This window comes from Notothenia rossii (genome assembly GCF_949606895.1).
Source record: "Notothenia rossii genome assembly, chromosome: 5".
NCBI classification, from domain to species: domain Eukaryota; kingdom Metazoa; phylum Chordata; class Actinopteri; order Perciformes; family Nototheniidae; genus Notothenia; species Notothenia rossii.
Genome location: NC_136903.1, coordinates 76076727 through 76091900, shown reverse-complemented (window position 1 = coordinate 76091900; position 15174 = coordinate 76076727). Strand labels below are relative to the sequence as shown.

The 15174-nt window shown below is 42.1% G+C and overlaps 1 protein-coding gene across 1 annotated transcript in view; it reads left to right on the top strand.

Moving 5' to 3' along the window:
• cacna2d2a (calcium channel, voltage-dependent, alpha 2/delta subunit 2a) overlaps positions 1-15174 on the top strand; it is a 139471-nt gene that overhangs the window by 78095 nt on the left and 46202 nt on the right. Inside the window, 2 exon segments of the mRNA XM_079682190.1 lie at positions 4764-4808; positions 9948-10089. Of these exon segments, the coding sequence (XP_079538316.1) occupies positions 4764-4808; positions 9948-10089 (187 nt within the window).

Genomic DNA, 15174 nt, shown 5'->3' with positions numbered 1-15174 from the left:
CTTTATGCACCAGCCATTTTTCAATCACCTATTGTTACCCAACGCTTTACCGGGTAAATCACCTGTCAAGGTCCTCTTCACATAGGAGGACATTTTGGGGCTTTAAAGGCTCCGACCTTCACTTGACAGGGTTTTGTGAAGTTAAATGTGTTACTACAAGCAATGGGTGACATTAAAATAACAGCATGTAGGGATGACATGGAAACACGCTGGCAGGAGAACAATCACGTATTCTGACAGATTGACAAAAGATAGGCAGGCATCTTCTGGTCAGACATAGCAACGAGCAGACATTGTAGCCCTGGCGAGGAGACAAAGTCACATTGTAATCCAGAGCAGAGGGGCGGTTTCTATAGCAACAGTAGGCATCTAACCTACGCGCCGCTGCTTTTGTTGGAATCTGAAATTGGCGACAGAAGGCTGGTATTGAGGATAGAGAGATTGGGAAAGATGAAGATAAGAAGGGGCAGGTTGGAGGAGGATGAGGAAGAGGAAGAAGAGAGAGGAAGCCGATCGAGATAAGGGTGAGGAGAGGAAAGGAGATGAGCGGAGGAAGATTGATGTAAGGGAGGGGCTGGAGATCATCGCCTGACCTCAGTATTTGTCTTCCGTTTGGAATTCGTTTGTCCACTCAGCATGATAGATTTCATTTACTGATAGCACTTTGTGTCATGGGGAATTTTTCAGACTTTGTTATGGCACATTTCCACTACAGCGCGGTTTAAGCGTGCCGTGCCCGGCCCGTTTTTGGTTGCGTTTCCACTTGGCGTGGTTCCGACTAGCAGGTACTTTTTCACAGTTTTCTGGCTCTCCAAAATTGAAGTTCTTTCCGGGCCAACAACCGGGCTGAGTATGCTAAACTAGTGAGAGAATCTACTACAACAAAATTAACATATTTTACCGTGATTTAATTGTAATACACGTTTCAAAATGATGCCGAAGTAACAACATACTGATACCGGTTAGTAAAAACCATGAATTAATGCTTTGACAAGTCTGCAGACAGACGGCAGGAGAAAAACCTTTTAAAAAGCGTATTTTCTGAATGGAGATCGGCTAAGCTAACGGAGTATATGCTCCGACCGTCCATACTCACAACAACGGCCTACAGACATAAATAAACCAGGGACTGTATTCACCATGACACAGACAGTCTGTGGTTTGAACTTGTTTAACTTTTGTCTAGTTTCTGAACAGATATGAGGAGCTGTGATCTCTGAGGGCTAACATCTAACGGCTGATGTTGGTTTTGTTTAGCATTGAAGATGATGTCACGGCTCCGCCTACACTGCGTTACTATAGTTACTACCCCAGTTCCTAAACTGTAATGGAAACGCAGCATAAAGTGAGCCTGGCCTACCAAGGCCTAACTATGCCGTACTAAGCCGTGCGAGGCTCTGCAGTGGAAATACGCCGTTAGTGTCTTCGTGTGACTGCTTTTTGTAAGCCGTAAACTGGCCTTTTACACACATGATTATTTTCACTATTGTAAAGATTCTTTATTTATTATCGTTAACTCATTTGGCTAGTTGACGTTTTGTTTTGGGCGGTTTTGAATCCAAATATATTCATACGATATAAAAGAAAAGCAGGAAATCTCTCGAAATTATGATTATCAGAGAATTCAATGCTATGATGTTATATTTAACATAACATAATAATATTCTGTAAGCCTTACATGTCAAGAGACAGTAGATCTCAGTCACAAGGTGCCATGTGACCCCACAGTGGGTGATCAGTGATCTGGTCATGGGGTTATTGTACTCTGATAGGGTCATGGGTCAGTTATCTCATGTATTCATTGTAACTATATAAAAGCTCTCTTCAGTCTGAGTAGTTGCACTAGGCTGTGGAGACATTGCTCTTCAGGCTGTGTGCCTCTTTTGCAAAAAATTAAAAAGACTCAGAAGGACAACTCTTTGGCTAGTTTATTTCAAGAATTTCCACCACAATGAGAGGCTTTATACAGCCATTTAAAGCCAAGGCTTTAACAATTAATCAATGATCACATTAGTTTCTGTCCCTACTTGTGAGTGTCTAAGCATGGGATAATTTATTATTTACAGTATGTGTATGTTTACAAGCAGGGTGCCGTTTGGAGAGATGAGGTTAGGATAGCTCCTTGCTCGGTGTGGTATCAGATGTGTGTTTAACCTGGACCCTGGCCCATAGAGAGCCGTGACCAGCTGCAGCAGATGGCCCCGCTCCCCGGGGGCAGCAGGCAGGGTCACAGCGGCTTAGGACTCGTCCACATGCAGCTACTTCTTCAGTGCATGCCTGTATGAAGGCAGCAGTTGTTGTTACGTAGTGGTACTGTAGGTACTTTGATGAATTGCTATTTTTTTTCGGTAAATTCAATTTTCTTGCCCATCATATCCTGTCTGCTCTGAATATCAGATGAAATCTTGACTTTACAAAATCCATGAATCCCAACACCTGATTCTTTTTCAGCTTCTTATTCTGCTTACTACTAGGATATGTTAAAAACCATTTAATATGTGTTTATATTGTTTTTACAAATGTTCAATAAGAGAACTTATTATTAAAAGGAGTAATGTAAATAAACATGTTTGTGATAGCAATGTATTCACTAATGCTTCTGATACTAAGGATTTACTGAATGGTGCATTTTGATTGTACATGGTGCAGGTTTAGCACGAGTGAGGGATGTACAAGCTAACAGTGCAGTAAAGTAAACACAGCTGTGCAAACAGCCATGAAGCAAATGAAAGAAGCGTGTTAAATAAAACCAACATACACTATACTTGAGGGACAACAAGCGTCTGAGTCACATAATCGTCATGCTCAACATCCAGTGCCCCCTTGTGCAATCTGCACTCACTGTGTACATGTCTCTATCGATTGCAACGCAAAGCAGTAATAAGTGATGGATACAAAATAACAAAAACAACGATTAAGTGTTAGCAAGGGAGCTACATTGTTGGTTCTCTCACCAAAGTCTTTCTCTTCGGTAATGTGTGTGTTTTTTTTGTGTATTAGTTCTTGTGAGTAAAGCTGCTGGAAGGTGTCCCTCGGGTGCGAGGAACCAAGCTTTTATTTACAGGAAGCAGCCCTGAATAATGAGTTGTAATGCCGCAGTAGTGAGAGTAAACTCTTCAGATACGAGGGACCAGTCTGAGCAGGACTGGGCTCCAGATCAATCCTGCTGGCAGACACAACAACACTGTTGCTCTGCCACCGTCTCGCTCGCTCTCCCTCTTCCCTCTCTGCAGAGGCACAGGCTATTTTTAGCCTTGGCATCTCTTTCCCACTGCACCCACCACCACCCATTTCTCTCCACTGAATTCCTCCCTCCATATCCCCCCCGACTTCAGCCTCCATGCTCCCCCTCCACCTTAATCCAATGTAGATCCCTCCGCTCAGCTCCTCTGCTTACGTCCTCACTCCAGATCTGTGACGGAGCTGGGGAGTGCTGGTAAGTAGAGGAGATGTGTCAGGGGACAGATTCAGCTCCTCCTCTATCTTGTCCACGCTCATTACCCAAAGACATAAGCTGCGTCCAGGCTGGTCTGCCCCCATGTTTGGTGTCAGTGAGAGTTTTTATCATACTGTTTCTTTGGTGAGTTGTCAGGGACTGAGCTGAGCTGAGTGGCTGACTGTGATTAGCACTGGAGGCCGGCCAAGGCCCCGCTCGTTGTGTGTAGAGAGGCTCTCACTGCAGGGAGGCAGCTGGGAGAAAGATGGAGGCTGCCTGACTGTGAAAGAAAAGTCCTTGTGTGCTTATGTATGTCCCTTTGTCTAATACCAGTAGGCGAGTAATTTGTGTTTAAGACTCTCTCTACCTGTACTGTAGATCCCTCTTTCTCTGTGAGCCATCCTCCCTCACCAGACCCTGACCACAGCTCCTCCACTGTGCTGCCCTTGAGAGCGCGTCCTCAGCCAGCCTCTTCGTGATAATGAGGCCGGCCCCACGGATGCTGCTCGTGCCAAACAACACTCCTGTGTTGGGGGTCTTTGCTGGGGGTAAAGGCCGGGAGCTTGGTGGTTAGAGGCTGAATCTGGGGCTTAAGCCTGTGACTGGTTATATTCAGTTGGTAATTAAAACAGAGGAAAATTGCATACATTTACATTACTTTCCTTTTATGAGAGCTGTATTCCTTGAGTGAAAACACAGCCCGCTGAGCTGGATAAGACTCCCAGAGAGGGCAACGTTTTGAGTTTATTCTTCTCTCACTGCAAACTGAGCTCATACCACAGCTTAAGTTTTCCACAACACATGAAAATGTTCCTACAGTGATTTTCACTAAGTTTGAACATGTGCCACATACATTGCATCTAATAGATCCTTTTGATAGTGTACATTTTGTATTGTAAAAGCCAGAAAAGCACAGGTAAACATTAACGATGGCCCCAATTCATTAAGTGATCAGCAGGCAAGGTCTTTGAACGAGCAGCACAATACCTCAGCCCTGAAACTGGCTCACTTAAATGGAACGCAGCCGTCATCAACAAAGGTACCTCCACCTGTGCTTTCCCTGCTTTGGCAAGCCAAAATGTTTGCTGGTCCATTAACAAAAGCATTGCCCAGATACATACAGCTATCTGCTCACCTTCTCATGACTCTCATTCCACATCACACTACTCTTCCTGTGTTCTGTGATGCTGATTATATTCTCATGCTGAACAGTGTGATTGAATATAAACATGACTCTCTAGCTTACCACCGCGATGAGTCGGGGTTGATATACACACTGCTATATCTTCTCTCATCACCTGTATTTTCACTTTTCTTTTCTGCACAGGAGAGTGCCATTTCATACTACGATTCCAAAGCGGGTTCAGACTATGTGAGTACAGTACGGATTGCTCCCCCATCCCTCGTCCTCCTGCCTAAACCCAAAATACTACCCACTTCCCGTTAGGAATGTCACGAGAACCGATACTTTGTTTCCAAGTCGATGCCAAAGTTTTAAAAACACAAGGGTATTGTTTTTCTACAATACCATAAGTACTGTAAGGGCTCAAGCGTAATGGCATCCTGATGTCCAAGAAACATTAGAAACAGTGTTTGTGACACAGTAAATTACTAAAGATACCTCCAGGGGACATACCCTACTTTTTATAATTCTACTTTGTGAATAACAAACCATGTTGAAATTTGCAAGAACAAAGCTAGTTAATATGAAGTGTTAGCAGTCAGTGAACCAAGGATTTTGTTGCAATTGAGTGCACAGAAGTTATACTCAGTAAAATGCTATTGAACAAAGGTAAATTAGGTTATCATGATGTGTTCAAATGTAATCTTGTACATGTAATGTTTTGTAGTGAGAAACTTGAATACATCCAGTTGGTTGACGGATATGTTTTCACAGTAAATTAATATAGACATCATAGACTAGGGAATTATGAACTTTCTATCAAAAAGCTGTAAGAAGGCGATAATACAAAAGTGTATGATAAAGTACATGAAATATACTGTTTTGATTTGCACTGCGCTATTGAGAATAGTGGAATTTCACTGGCATTTGTATCAACTATTACATTTCTGGTATTGTGACATCCCTACTCCCCACCCCTGCCACCCTGTCCTGCAACCCCAACCCACTCCTGCCCCGGCCTCCTCGGTGTTGATGCCCCCTCCGGTCACAGGCCCCTGAGATGTCTGTGTGTGTTAGTGAGGTGACACTGCTTTATGGTGAGTTGGTGTGACAGAGCAGGGGCAGGCCGACGTGCATGTGACAGTGACTTCAGCTGTCCTCCCCCAGTCCTCCTTCCAGAGTGTTCTCCCTCTCCACGGACCCTCACTGTGTCGACTCTCTGCTAAGCTCAACTGGAGGGGTTGTTGGAACTCAGCCCATCAAAACATGAGTCATATCGCACTTCCACACAAGAGGACACCATTTCTACCACGTGTGCCATTCATACTGAAGAATATAAATGATATTGGAGGAACTTCCTGCCGGCCAGGTAACGTAGTTTCCTCCAGAAAAGATCTGCAAGTGCTGTTTGGTCTCCCCATGCCACCAGTTCCTCCCCAGGATAGGTCACACCCGGAGCCCGTGGTCGCTGATTGATTGAGTTTGAAAGAGTGCTAGAATGCCCCCCCCCCCCAAAGCACACAAAGATGTGAAGAGAGTGAGATAGAGAGGGGAAGAGAATGAGGCGGAGGAGCAATAAATCATGGTGTGATTTTCTCTTTGTGCACGCCACTCCTGTGATTAATGACACAGCGCTTTAGGGCCTGTCAGCACATCTAATTGGAGAACATCCGTCATCATTAACATGGCACACTGAGGTCCTAGCCAGTGACACACCCCTGACCCCCACTTCACCAACCTCACAACCACCAAAAGACGGTGGCAGAGGTCAGTTAGAGGTCAGTCCTCATCCCTGCAACACCAACAGTCACCCACCAGTTATTCTATCTATATTCTTCCCACGATGACCCCTCTCAATGAAGGCTTTAATACCGGAGTGAAAATGTACTATATGTAATAATGTAGTGCTGTACTATCAGGGAGATATGATCAGAATTCAGTTTTAAAAAGGTAAGTGATTGGCGGGCTCTCTTATTCCAGCCTTATCTCCTCTGTTCCCTATCCTGTACTCTATACCCTCATCTCTCCTCTTGTCACTGTAACCTTGATATTAAAATGCAATGTGATGATTTGTTTTTAAGACTGCTCTTGTGCCAAAGCTTGACTGAGAAGCCTTCTAATTTTGTTCTCTTTTTCCACTACCTGAATGCCTCCTCTGGGTTTCTCTGTGTTCATGGACTGTCCTGTTGTCTGCAAGCTGAACAATATTATGACTTTCAAGTCTTATTAGCCATCACTTAAAACACAGACAAAAGATCAGAACGAAAGATTCAGATTGAAAATGCAAACATTCTTAGGTCTGCATGATACAAGTTTCACTGCAATGCATTTATCCACACATTAGAAACATATCCTAAATCATTTCCTATAGCAGTAATTCACTTTGAAAACAGCATCACATTTATAAGGAGTCAGATTCTTCTTCTTTAAATATGTTTCTGTTTTTCAGTTATGGCGTGCTACATGTTCAACATGTTAAAGCAGCTATTTAACAACTGAAATGTTATTTTTCTGAAGGGTTCCTTGTTTATTTTAAGGGCTGTTTTCCCTTTATCACACTGGCTCTTGCAGTCAGATAAACACACACCCACACTCGCACACATAAGGCGCTTTCACACCAAGTACTTTTGCCGTACTTAGCTCCCAGTACTTAGTTCATCAGAACTCTTTAGTTCTGATGAACTAAAGAGCCGATCGTGTTCACACCGGAATAAGTCCCTGAGGGAGGATTAGGTAAATGATCCGCTGACGTCACTTCTTCTTCTTCTTCTACTTTGGGTTTACTGGCAGGCCGCAAACAACTTCACGGCGTATACTGCCACCCAAAGTCCCCGGCCGGAAGTAAACTCAGTAAATCCGAGTAAATCGCCAGAACGCCGACACCTCATCACTCCACCGCTCCCATGTTTTTTTTGTGTTGCCATAAGTTAGTCTCTCTCCGTTAGTGCTCTGGGCTAATGCTAATGCTAATAATGCTAATGCCAGCCAATACAATGGCGGCTTCACAAAACTTTTCCGATTTTTACGGGTGTGGTTTGCAATTCGCCCAGCCAATCAGAAATGGGAACCTTTTTCTCCCAGGATGTACTCGCTCTCTAGCAGGGACTAAAAAGGGGGTGAAAAGGTTCTCATGAACTAAGTTCTAGTTCCGGATTTTTTTGGTGTGAATGCAAAATTTAGCATGTAAAATTTCGGAACTATATTGTGAAAAGTACTCCGGTATGAAAGCGCCTATTGAGGGTCTTACGTGACGTTTGAGGTTAGCCCTGGTTGGCTGAATGCAAGGATCTTCAAAATGTCATCTCTGGCCTCTTCTGCCTTTAATTAAACCTTTAGAAGGGGGGGATACAATTAACAAATTGGGTAATGAATCGAGCAAAACAGGTGGTGGATGGTTGAAGAAAATGAACCAATCAGTCTTTCCTGCGTGGATTTATTCAGCTCCTAATTAGACGCTGCCTTGGTTAATTATGATTGGGCTCTTTTGAAGAAAGAAAAAACCCTCTCCCTGCCTGACATTGACAGAATTAGTGTCAGACTGAATTATAAACAAACACCTCAACCCCACAGTCATTGCTGTTTAAAAGCCAACATGTTATATCATTACAATTATTCTTAGAGTTGTCTGATTGCTATCATAGAGCTAAAAGTAGATTTAACCTGGTGACAGTCATCATTTTTTCTCTTTTCTCTTGCTTAGAAAGCCTGTTTAGTTCTGCCTCGGGTCTTCCCTCTTTTTTCAAACGTGTACAAAACATCTGTATTGGATGGGAACAGGATAAAATAAAAATAACCTCTTATTTAGGACAATAAAGGACATTAAAGGGACATATTGAAGCCATATGACAGGTCCCAAATGTTTGGACTTAAAACCACATGCAAACAGTCTGTTCTCCACAGGGCATTAGAGTAATAAATCATGTCTAACCTGCATTATAAACATCAAAGACCGTTTCCAAAAGCTATATCAGCTAATTCTTTCCTCACAACCTCTCACTCATCCAGATGAGCAGTCTGGTGATAAACAGGAATTATGTGGGACAATATAACAAATACAACTACATAGAACATTTAGGAAAGGGCTACAGCTGTTGTAATTTTCGAAACTGCTTTTACTAAAAATGTAACTTTGACGAAGCCAAACCATGTGTAATGTTCAATCAACTGATTATTGGTATTTAAGTATCTGGTGTTTTCACAATTATCTGTCCTAACTTATTTCCATGTATTCATATCTCTCATGAGCTGTTCTGTCAAAACACTGTATTGTTCCTTATGTTGACTTTCAATGGGACTTCAGCACAACTATCCCCCTGCTCGTCCCAACAACAGCTTGTAATTACATTTTAATAGTCAATTAAAGTTGGCCCATCAATCAATTCTCCCCTCGACATGCTGTTTTGATTTCATATCTCCAAAAAACAAACAGTTTTTATCATGTCAGATCTAATTAACCCAGGCTGCTTTATTAAAATGAAAGGTGCATATTGCAGTTGCACATTTATAATAATAACTTTTTTTGCACTGATTTGAATACATAAAGATGTCGGTATGTATGTCTAAGGCTGCATCTGACTTTTATATAGTGTTATAAGTATGCACACTTAAATGTATACAAAGAATAATCAAATAAACTGAATCAGAAAGTGGGGTTATTTCTTAATGCCTTTTATTTTGTGTCACATCCCACAATTGCTACATCCTGTGGGAACAGACACAGACTTGACTCCATTGATAACTGATCAAGATAAAAAGCTTAAATGTCTGTTTTTGCTGGATTCCTTTGCTATATGACTGTTTCTGTTTGTTATATGTGTGTCAGGCTTTCTGATCATGAGCTACACACAGAAGCTGTAAAAGTGCTAAAATATTGAAATATGCAGCATTAGCACTGTTGTTGTTCAAACCATCACAGAGAAGAGAGTCTGTTTTTAATATATGCTATGATTCAAATGGGTGGGAGACTAAACCGTCAGTAAGTGGTGTTGGCTGCGAGTTATTGTTGGGGTTAATTTGTATGGCACCTCATGTGTCTGAGATAGAAATCTGGGTTACTAATGAGTCTCTCTGTTTGGTGACTGCTCTGATACCTGCTGCTGTTCTCTGATGAGAGGCAGAGTATAGACCCACATAAATCTGCAAGCAGACAAAAGGCAGTATAATTGCTATTTGTATTCTTAACGTTATCCAAGGAATGTTTGACTCTGTGTGAGTCAGAAAGAGAGACAATATCCTCTATGTACCAAAGCCACAGATGGGTGCTGTTAAGCCCCGATATGGGAGGTGACAGAATGGGTTACTATATTTGTATGTATACCCTCGTTTATATTTGTATGCTCACTTAGATTTGTATGTGTGTGTGTGTGTGAATGTGTGTGTGTGTTTCAGCAGACGGAGGACGGGGAAGAGGAGAACCCCCTGGAGACTTCGACGTCCATGGAGCTGGAGTTTGTGGATGATCCCAATTTCAAATACCAGGTCAACTACTCTTCAAGTGCGGTCCAGATTCCTACAGACATATACAAAGGCTGTGAGTAAACAACAATACTTTTTGTGTGTTAAAGTTCTGGTGGAAAGGTGATTGTGGCACTGAATTGTAACACATTGATTGCATGAACTACTACAGTTACATACATAGCTGTAGTTGAAGTGTGTAAACCTTCAACTGCACCTCTCCTTCTCCTGTGTTGGTAAGGTTGATTCATTGAGAGATATATTAAATTAGATATAAATGATCATAATAAATCAAGACAGGGACTTGGAGATGATTTACTTTATTTCATTATATATAAAAAAAATTCGAATGAGATATTTTTTTCTTATTTCACGCTTTACTGTATGTATAGATATTTGTTCCATTTATCAGACAATAAATTGCCTATATTGTCACATTTCGTGACATGGTACTAAAACGTACAGAGGGATGGGGGCAAAGTCTATAGGGACTTGGCTTGGGAATCGGAAGGTCACCAGTTCAAGTCCCCGAAAGACCAAGTGCTACCGAGGTGTCCCTGAGCAAGGCACCGTTCCCTACACTGCTCCCTGTGCGCCGTACATAATGGCAGCCCACTGCTCCTAACACTAGGATGGGTCAAATGGGACTATTAACGATATTTCAAATAAAAAAAGACGAGGTATAGATAATGTTTATATCTGTATGAGACATGTCTCTGCCTGGTTCATACACAAACTGGGCTGTGGATGGATGACAGTTTTGACTTGAACTTTCCTCTCTCTCTGTATTTTAGTTCAACCTCACCCTCCCTTTATATCAGCCAGCACTTAAGCACAATACCATGATTTCAGATGACAGTCCCTCACACCAGATCTGTACTGTATTTTTTTCCTGCGTGGGCAGGGTCCACGAGCAGGGCACCGCGCTGCCCTGCGGACATAACACACTCCTTAGTCTGCAGCCGCAAAGTGGACAAAAGAGAACAAATGTACCTTTGGGGACTCTGATTTGGCTTGGCATGTTCCCTCTGTTATCAACCTCTAACCCTTTGGACAGTGGCTGCCTGTCTCTTTAAAGACTCAAAAAGCAGAGCATGTGTGGAAAGACAGCCATTTTCACAGAGGCATTTTTTCTTTCTGTTATTATCTAGCTCTTCACCCTCTTTGTTGAACAGGCAGTGTATGGCACCTGTCTGTGACAATGCCCTCCAGCTGTGTCTCCAGACAAATCTTGTCAGAATTAGACACTCTTGGTTCAGGAGAAGATGTCAGAGGCCACTGGTAACTCACAATAGAGCAATCAGGCCTGCACATTGTTCCCGGAGCCATTTTGTGCCAGCCCTGGTTCCCCTGTCTGAAGATATGAGTCAGAGAATAAAGGCCTGTTGATTGAGCCTGGCGGAGACTCGAAGAGTGGAGTGGTACAGTGCATGAAATTAGCTTTTGCACTTCTCTTCTGTGGACAATGTTTACTATTGATGTTGTTTAGTTAGCTCCCATTGCGCGCGGTCTGCTTTGCTGAGATTGCCAACTGCAGATTTTGTGCCAACTCCATTATGTACATGTGTGCGCCATTTTAGTCGTTGCCGATAAATAAACAAAAAACATGTTGCTGTTCAATTGGACAGTAACTTTTAAAGACTCTTAGCGACCAAATCACAATATCTCTTTGCTACAGGACAAGGAAAGGTCATTCAATAAAAGCTCCATATACTGTGAATACAGTTGTGTGTGGCTCCAGAGGGAGCAGTGCAAAGTCTGGTAAATACATCATACTTTGGTTAAGAACTACAAGTTTGAAAATGTAAATAATATAGTCAACTCACCAGACCCTTTAGCTTCTCATCTCAGCTTGAAACTAGCGGGTTGAGCCTAAATCATCCCCTCTAGCATAACCCACGTGAATCTCGGAAAAAATATCTCTGGTTCTTCTACATATACTTCTATCCTTGTTATGGATAGAATTTGTAACCATCCCATCATGACTTTGCCTACCTTATAGAAGGGCAAACCTGTTGGTGGAGTCCTCTTTTATCCAATTTAGCTTATAGACACATACATCACGTTGTTCATGTCACAGTGATTATTATCTGTATGATGTTTTATCCCTCTGGTGTCAGCCTGGAGGGGGCCTTGGAGAGGATGTCTGAGGAAACTAATGTTGGCGGATGCTTTTCCTCTGGGTGTGGAGAGGTCTGGATCTCCAGTATATCTGTGGGTCTGGGATTAGCAGGAGAGAAGCATTGTGAGTGGGAAGCTTCAGCACTCAATCCTCAGGGGGAGGCCAGAGGAAAGGCAGAGAAAAGGAAAGTGTGGGAACAATGGAGCACAGTTCAAAGTACAGCATAATGTTCAACAGTTGTTATGAAATTCTCAAGTGTGGTTTATTAGCACTGACTTGTTGTTCTTGTTAGCTGACTTTGATTCGTACACATGTTTGATGCTCTGAATAAATTAAATGTTTTCCAGAAAATGGCAACGCGAATCGTCACCGAAAGATGGGTGTCCTTGGGGATGGACTAAGAGGGAATACAGATATAAAAAGGGCTATGAGGACAGACACTTTAATAATAGAAACCATTTAGATTCTAAAAAAAAAAAAAATGCTTTTTTTTGTGGCTAAAAAAAAAGCATTTTCCTTCTTTTTTTTTTATTGTGATCCTTTCTGCAGCTAAATGAGGCGGTGGATGCGTCCTGGTTTGATTTGTCTGCTAGGCCCCATGTCCGTTTATTGAGATTGAGAGTGTTCCCTGAGCGCAGTAATGAACCATTTTATGATTCATTATCCCACCGCTGATTCCTGCTGCCAAGTCTGCAAACTTTCTAATTAGCTTAGGTCAAACATTCATACAGTTTTCCTCTAATTATCATTGCTTATTACAGGATGGACATTGCAACATAGCCACAGAGGAATAAATGGATGTGGTTTTATTTTCCCATCAGATTTAGCAGAAATGGTGAGGAAGACTCAGGGATTTGCTGAATAATTGCCAAGGACTGGCTCTGGGAATATAGTGTTTGTAATAATCGGCATTGAGGGAATATACAAGATACTCTTGGCGACAATTTTGTAGTTTCAGTCGAATCTCGCTGGTAATTGGACCTCGTTCATGTGGCAGATAGAGGATACTAATCCAGATTGAGTCATTCCACAGTTGCATGTCCATTATAACTTGTTGAAAATATGGAAGTAAACCAGCATTAATTTAAAAGGTAGCAATTATGTGTGTACTGTACACTCGGTGTGTGAATACGCTACTTTTTCTGTGAGAATAAGCGGCCACTGTTCCCAGCAGGGAAGAAAGAAAAGCACCAGTGAATGTGGGAAGCCCTTTCATTGAATTTGAAGTTTAAATCCGCTGCATGCACCGCCTTTTCTGACGGCCTAACGTCATGTTGTCAGTTTGCTATTGTAGCCATGCACAGTGAGGAACTTGCTTATCAGAAATGAATGGCGAGGCCTGGCTAACTGTGCGTGCAGATGAAAGAGCAGAGCTTAAATGTTTTTTCCATGGAGCGATTACCCACACACACACACACACACACACACACACACACACACACACACACACACACACACACACACACACACACACACACACACACACACACACACACACACACACACACACACACACACACACACACACACACACACACACACACACACACACACACACACACACACACACACACTAACCATGATTACCACCATTCCCTGTGTCTGACTGTTTGATTGCTCTTTTCTTACATTTCGGACCATATCCATGGTATATGTTGTAAGCTATGTACGACCAAACTTTACATATTGACAACATGTTTTAAAGTATACCTTCATTATTGGAATTGATTTGCTACCATGAATGTAGTTATTGTTTTTGCTTCACTTTTTCTTGTTTGTCAATTCATTGATTCTCCAAGACTTCCCATACTTTTAACCTCCTTTATAAATAAATCAGTAGCTGCTATACTGTAGCAGCTACAGACAAAAAAACTGTTAGCAGAATACTGACATATTATAAGCTTTCAAATTGATAAAGCATTTTTAGCAAGTACTTACTTATCCATCCAACAGATCCTCAAAACATTAGCAGTAGTTGGGAGTTGTGTTTTGTTGTTTTAATAGACGGTAGTTCAATATGCAGTCAGTATTCAGTAGTGTTTGCTCTCAATTCACTTCTAAGGAAAATATCTTTCTTCATATCGTGCTTAACGCTGCACTGTGCATTTCAGTTAAAAGCTTAGTTTGTCTTTCTTCCATTCACAGACTAAAATCACAGAAAAAAGTCAGCAGTAATAATTGAGCGATAATCTTAAACCTTCAATTATTTATGAGACTTTAATTCAGAATCACAACCTAGACCAGCAGCGCGCTTCTTCACCCTGGCCCTTTGTATGTTAGCCTCCTTTCTGATTCTGCACTCTCTGGCCTGTGGTTGGATCCCCTGCGAGAAGCTCCTAGCAAAACGTCATCCAATGTACCCTTGTATAGAGCAGATTGCATGGGGCGTATGTAATGTGCAGTGGAAAATTGAGTGCAAGAGATACAGCAGTGTCAACGCAGTGTCTTTTGGAGATTTGAAAAGAAGAGAAAGATTTGCATCTAGAGGGACTCATGGGAGTGAAACTATATCTGATGTCTCTCATCTTGTTTAACATGGATCTGGAGAGAATGCAGCTCACCTGGTTCTGCAGGGACAAAGGAGACTTTTGGTAGAAAGCCCAAGGTCTGTTCACAAAAGGAAGGGAGAATGCAAACGATCCTTTATTCCTCAGTAAAATGCTATGCTATGGTTCCAACTAACGTATGTTTGCATTTTATTTTGTGCTGTTTGCAAAGATTTTTAAATAAGATGCTACATATGTCATCTTTAAGTCATAAGCAGCGAATCTTGAGATTTGCCTAAGCTAAATGTAAAATGTCATCTCTGTGAGTGTGTGTGTGTTTGTGCATGCACAGTACACCCTGCCCGTATTCTTTGCACACGCCCCAGGTTCCTTCCAGTGGAGGGAGCTTCCCTGTCAACCAACTCACGCCATGCTGGAGATCAACTCAGCCCGTCTCAACATCAAACCAGATTTAAATGTGTGGAAAAAAAGCAAAAGTGATTTGTAGGGGGTGGGGGGGGAAGAGTGCAAAAGAAAAAAGGAAATGATAAAG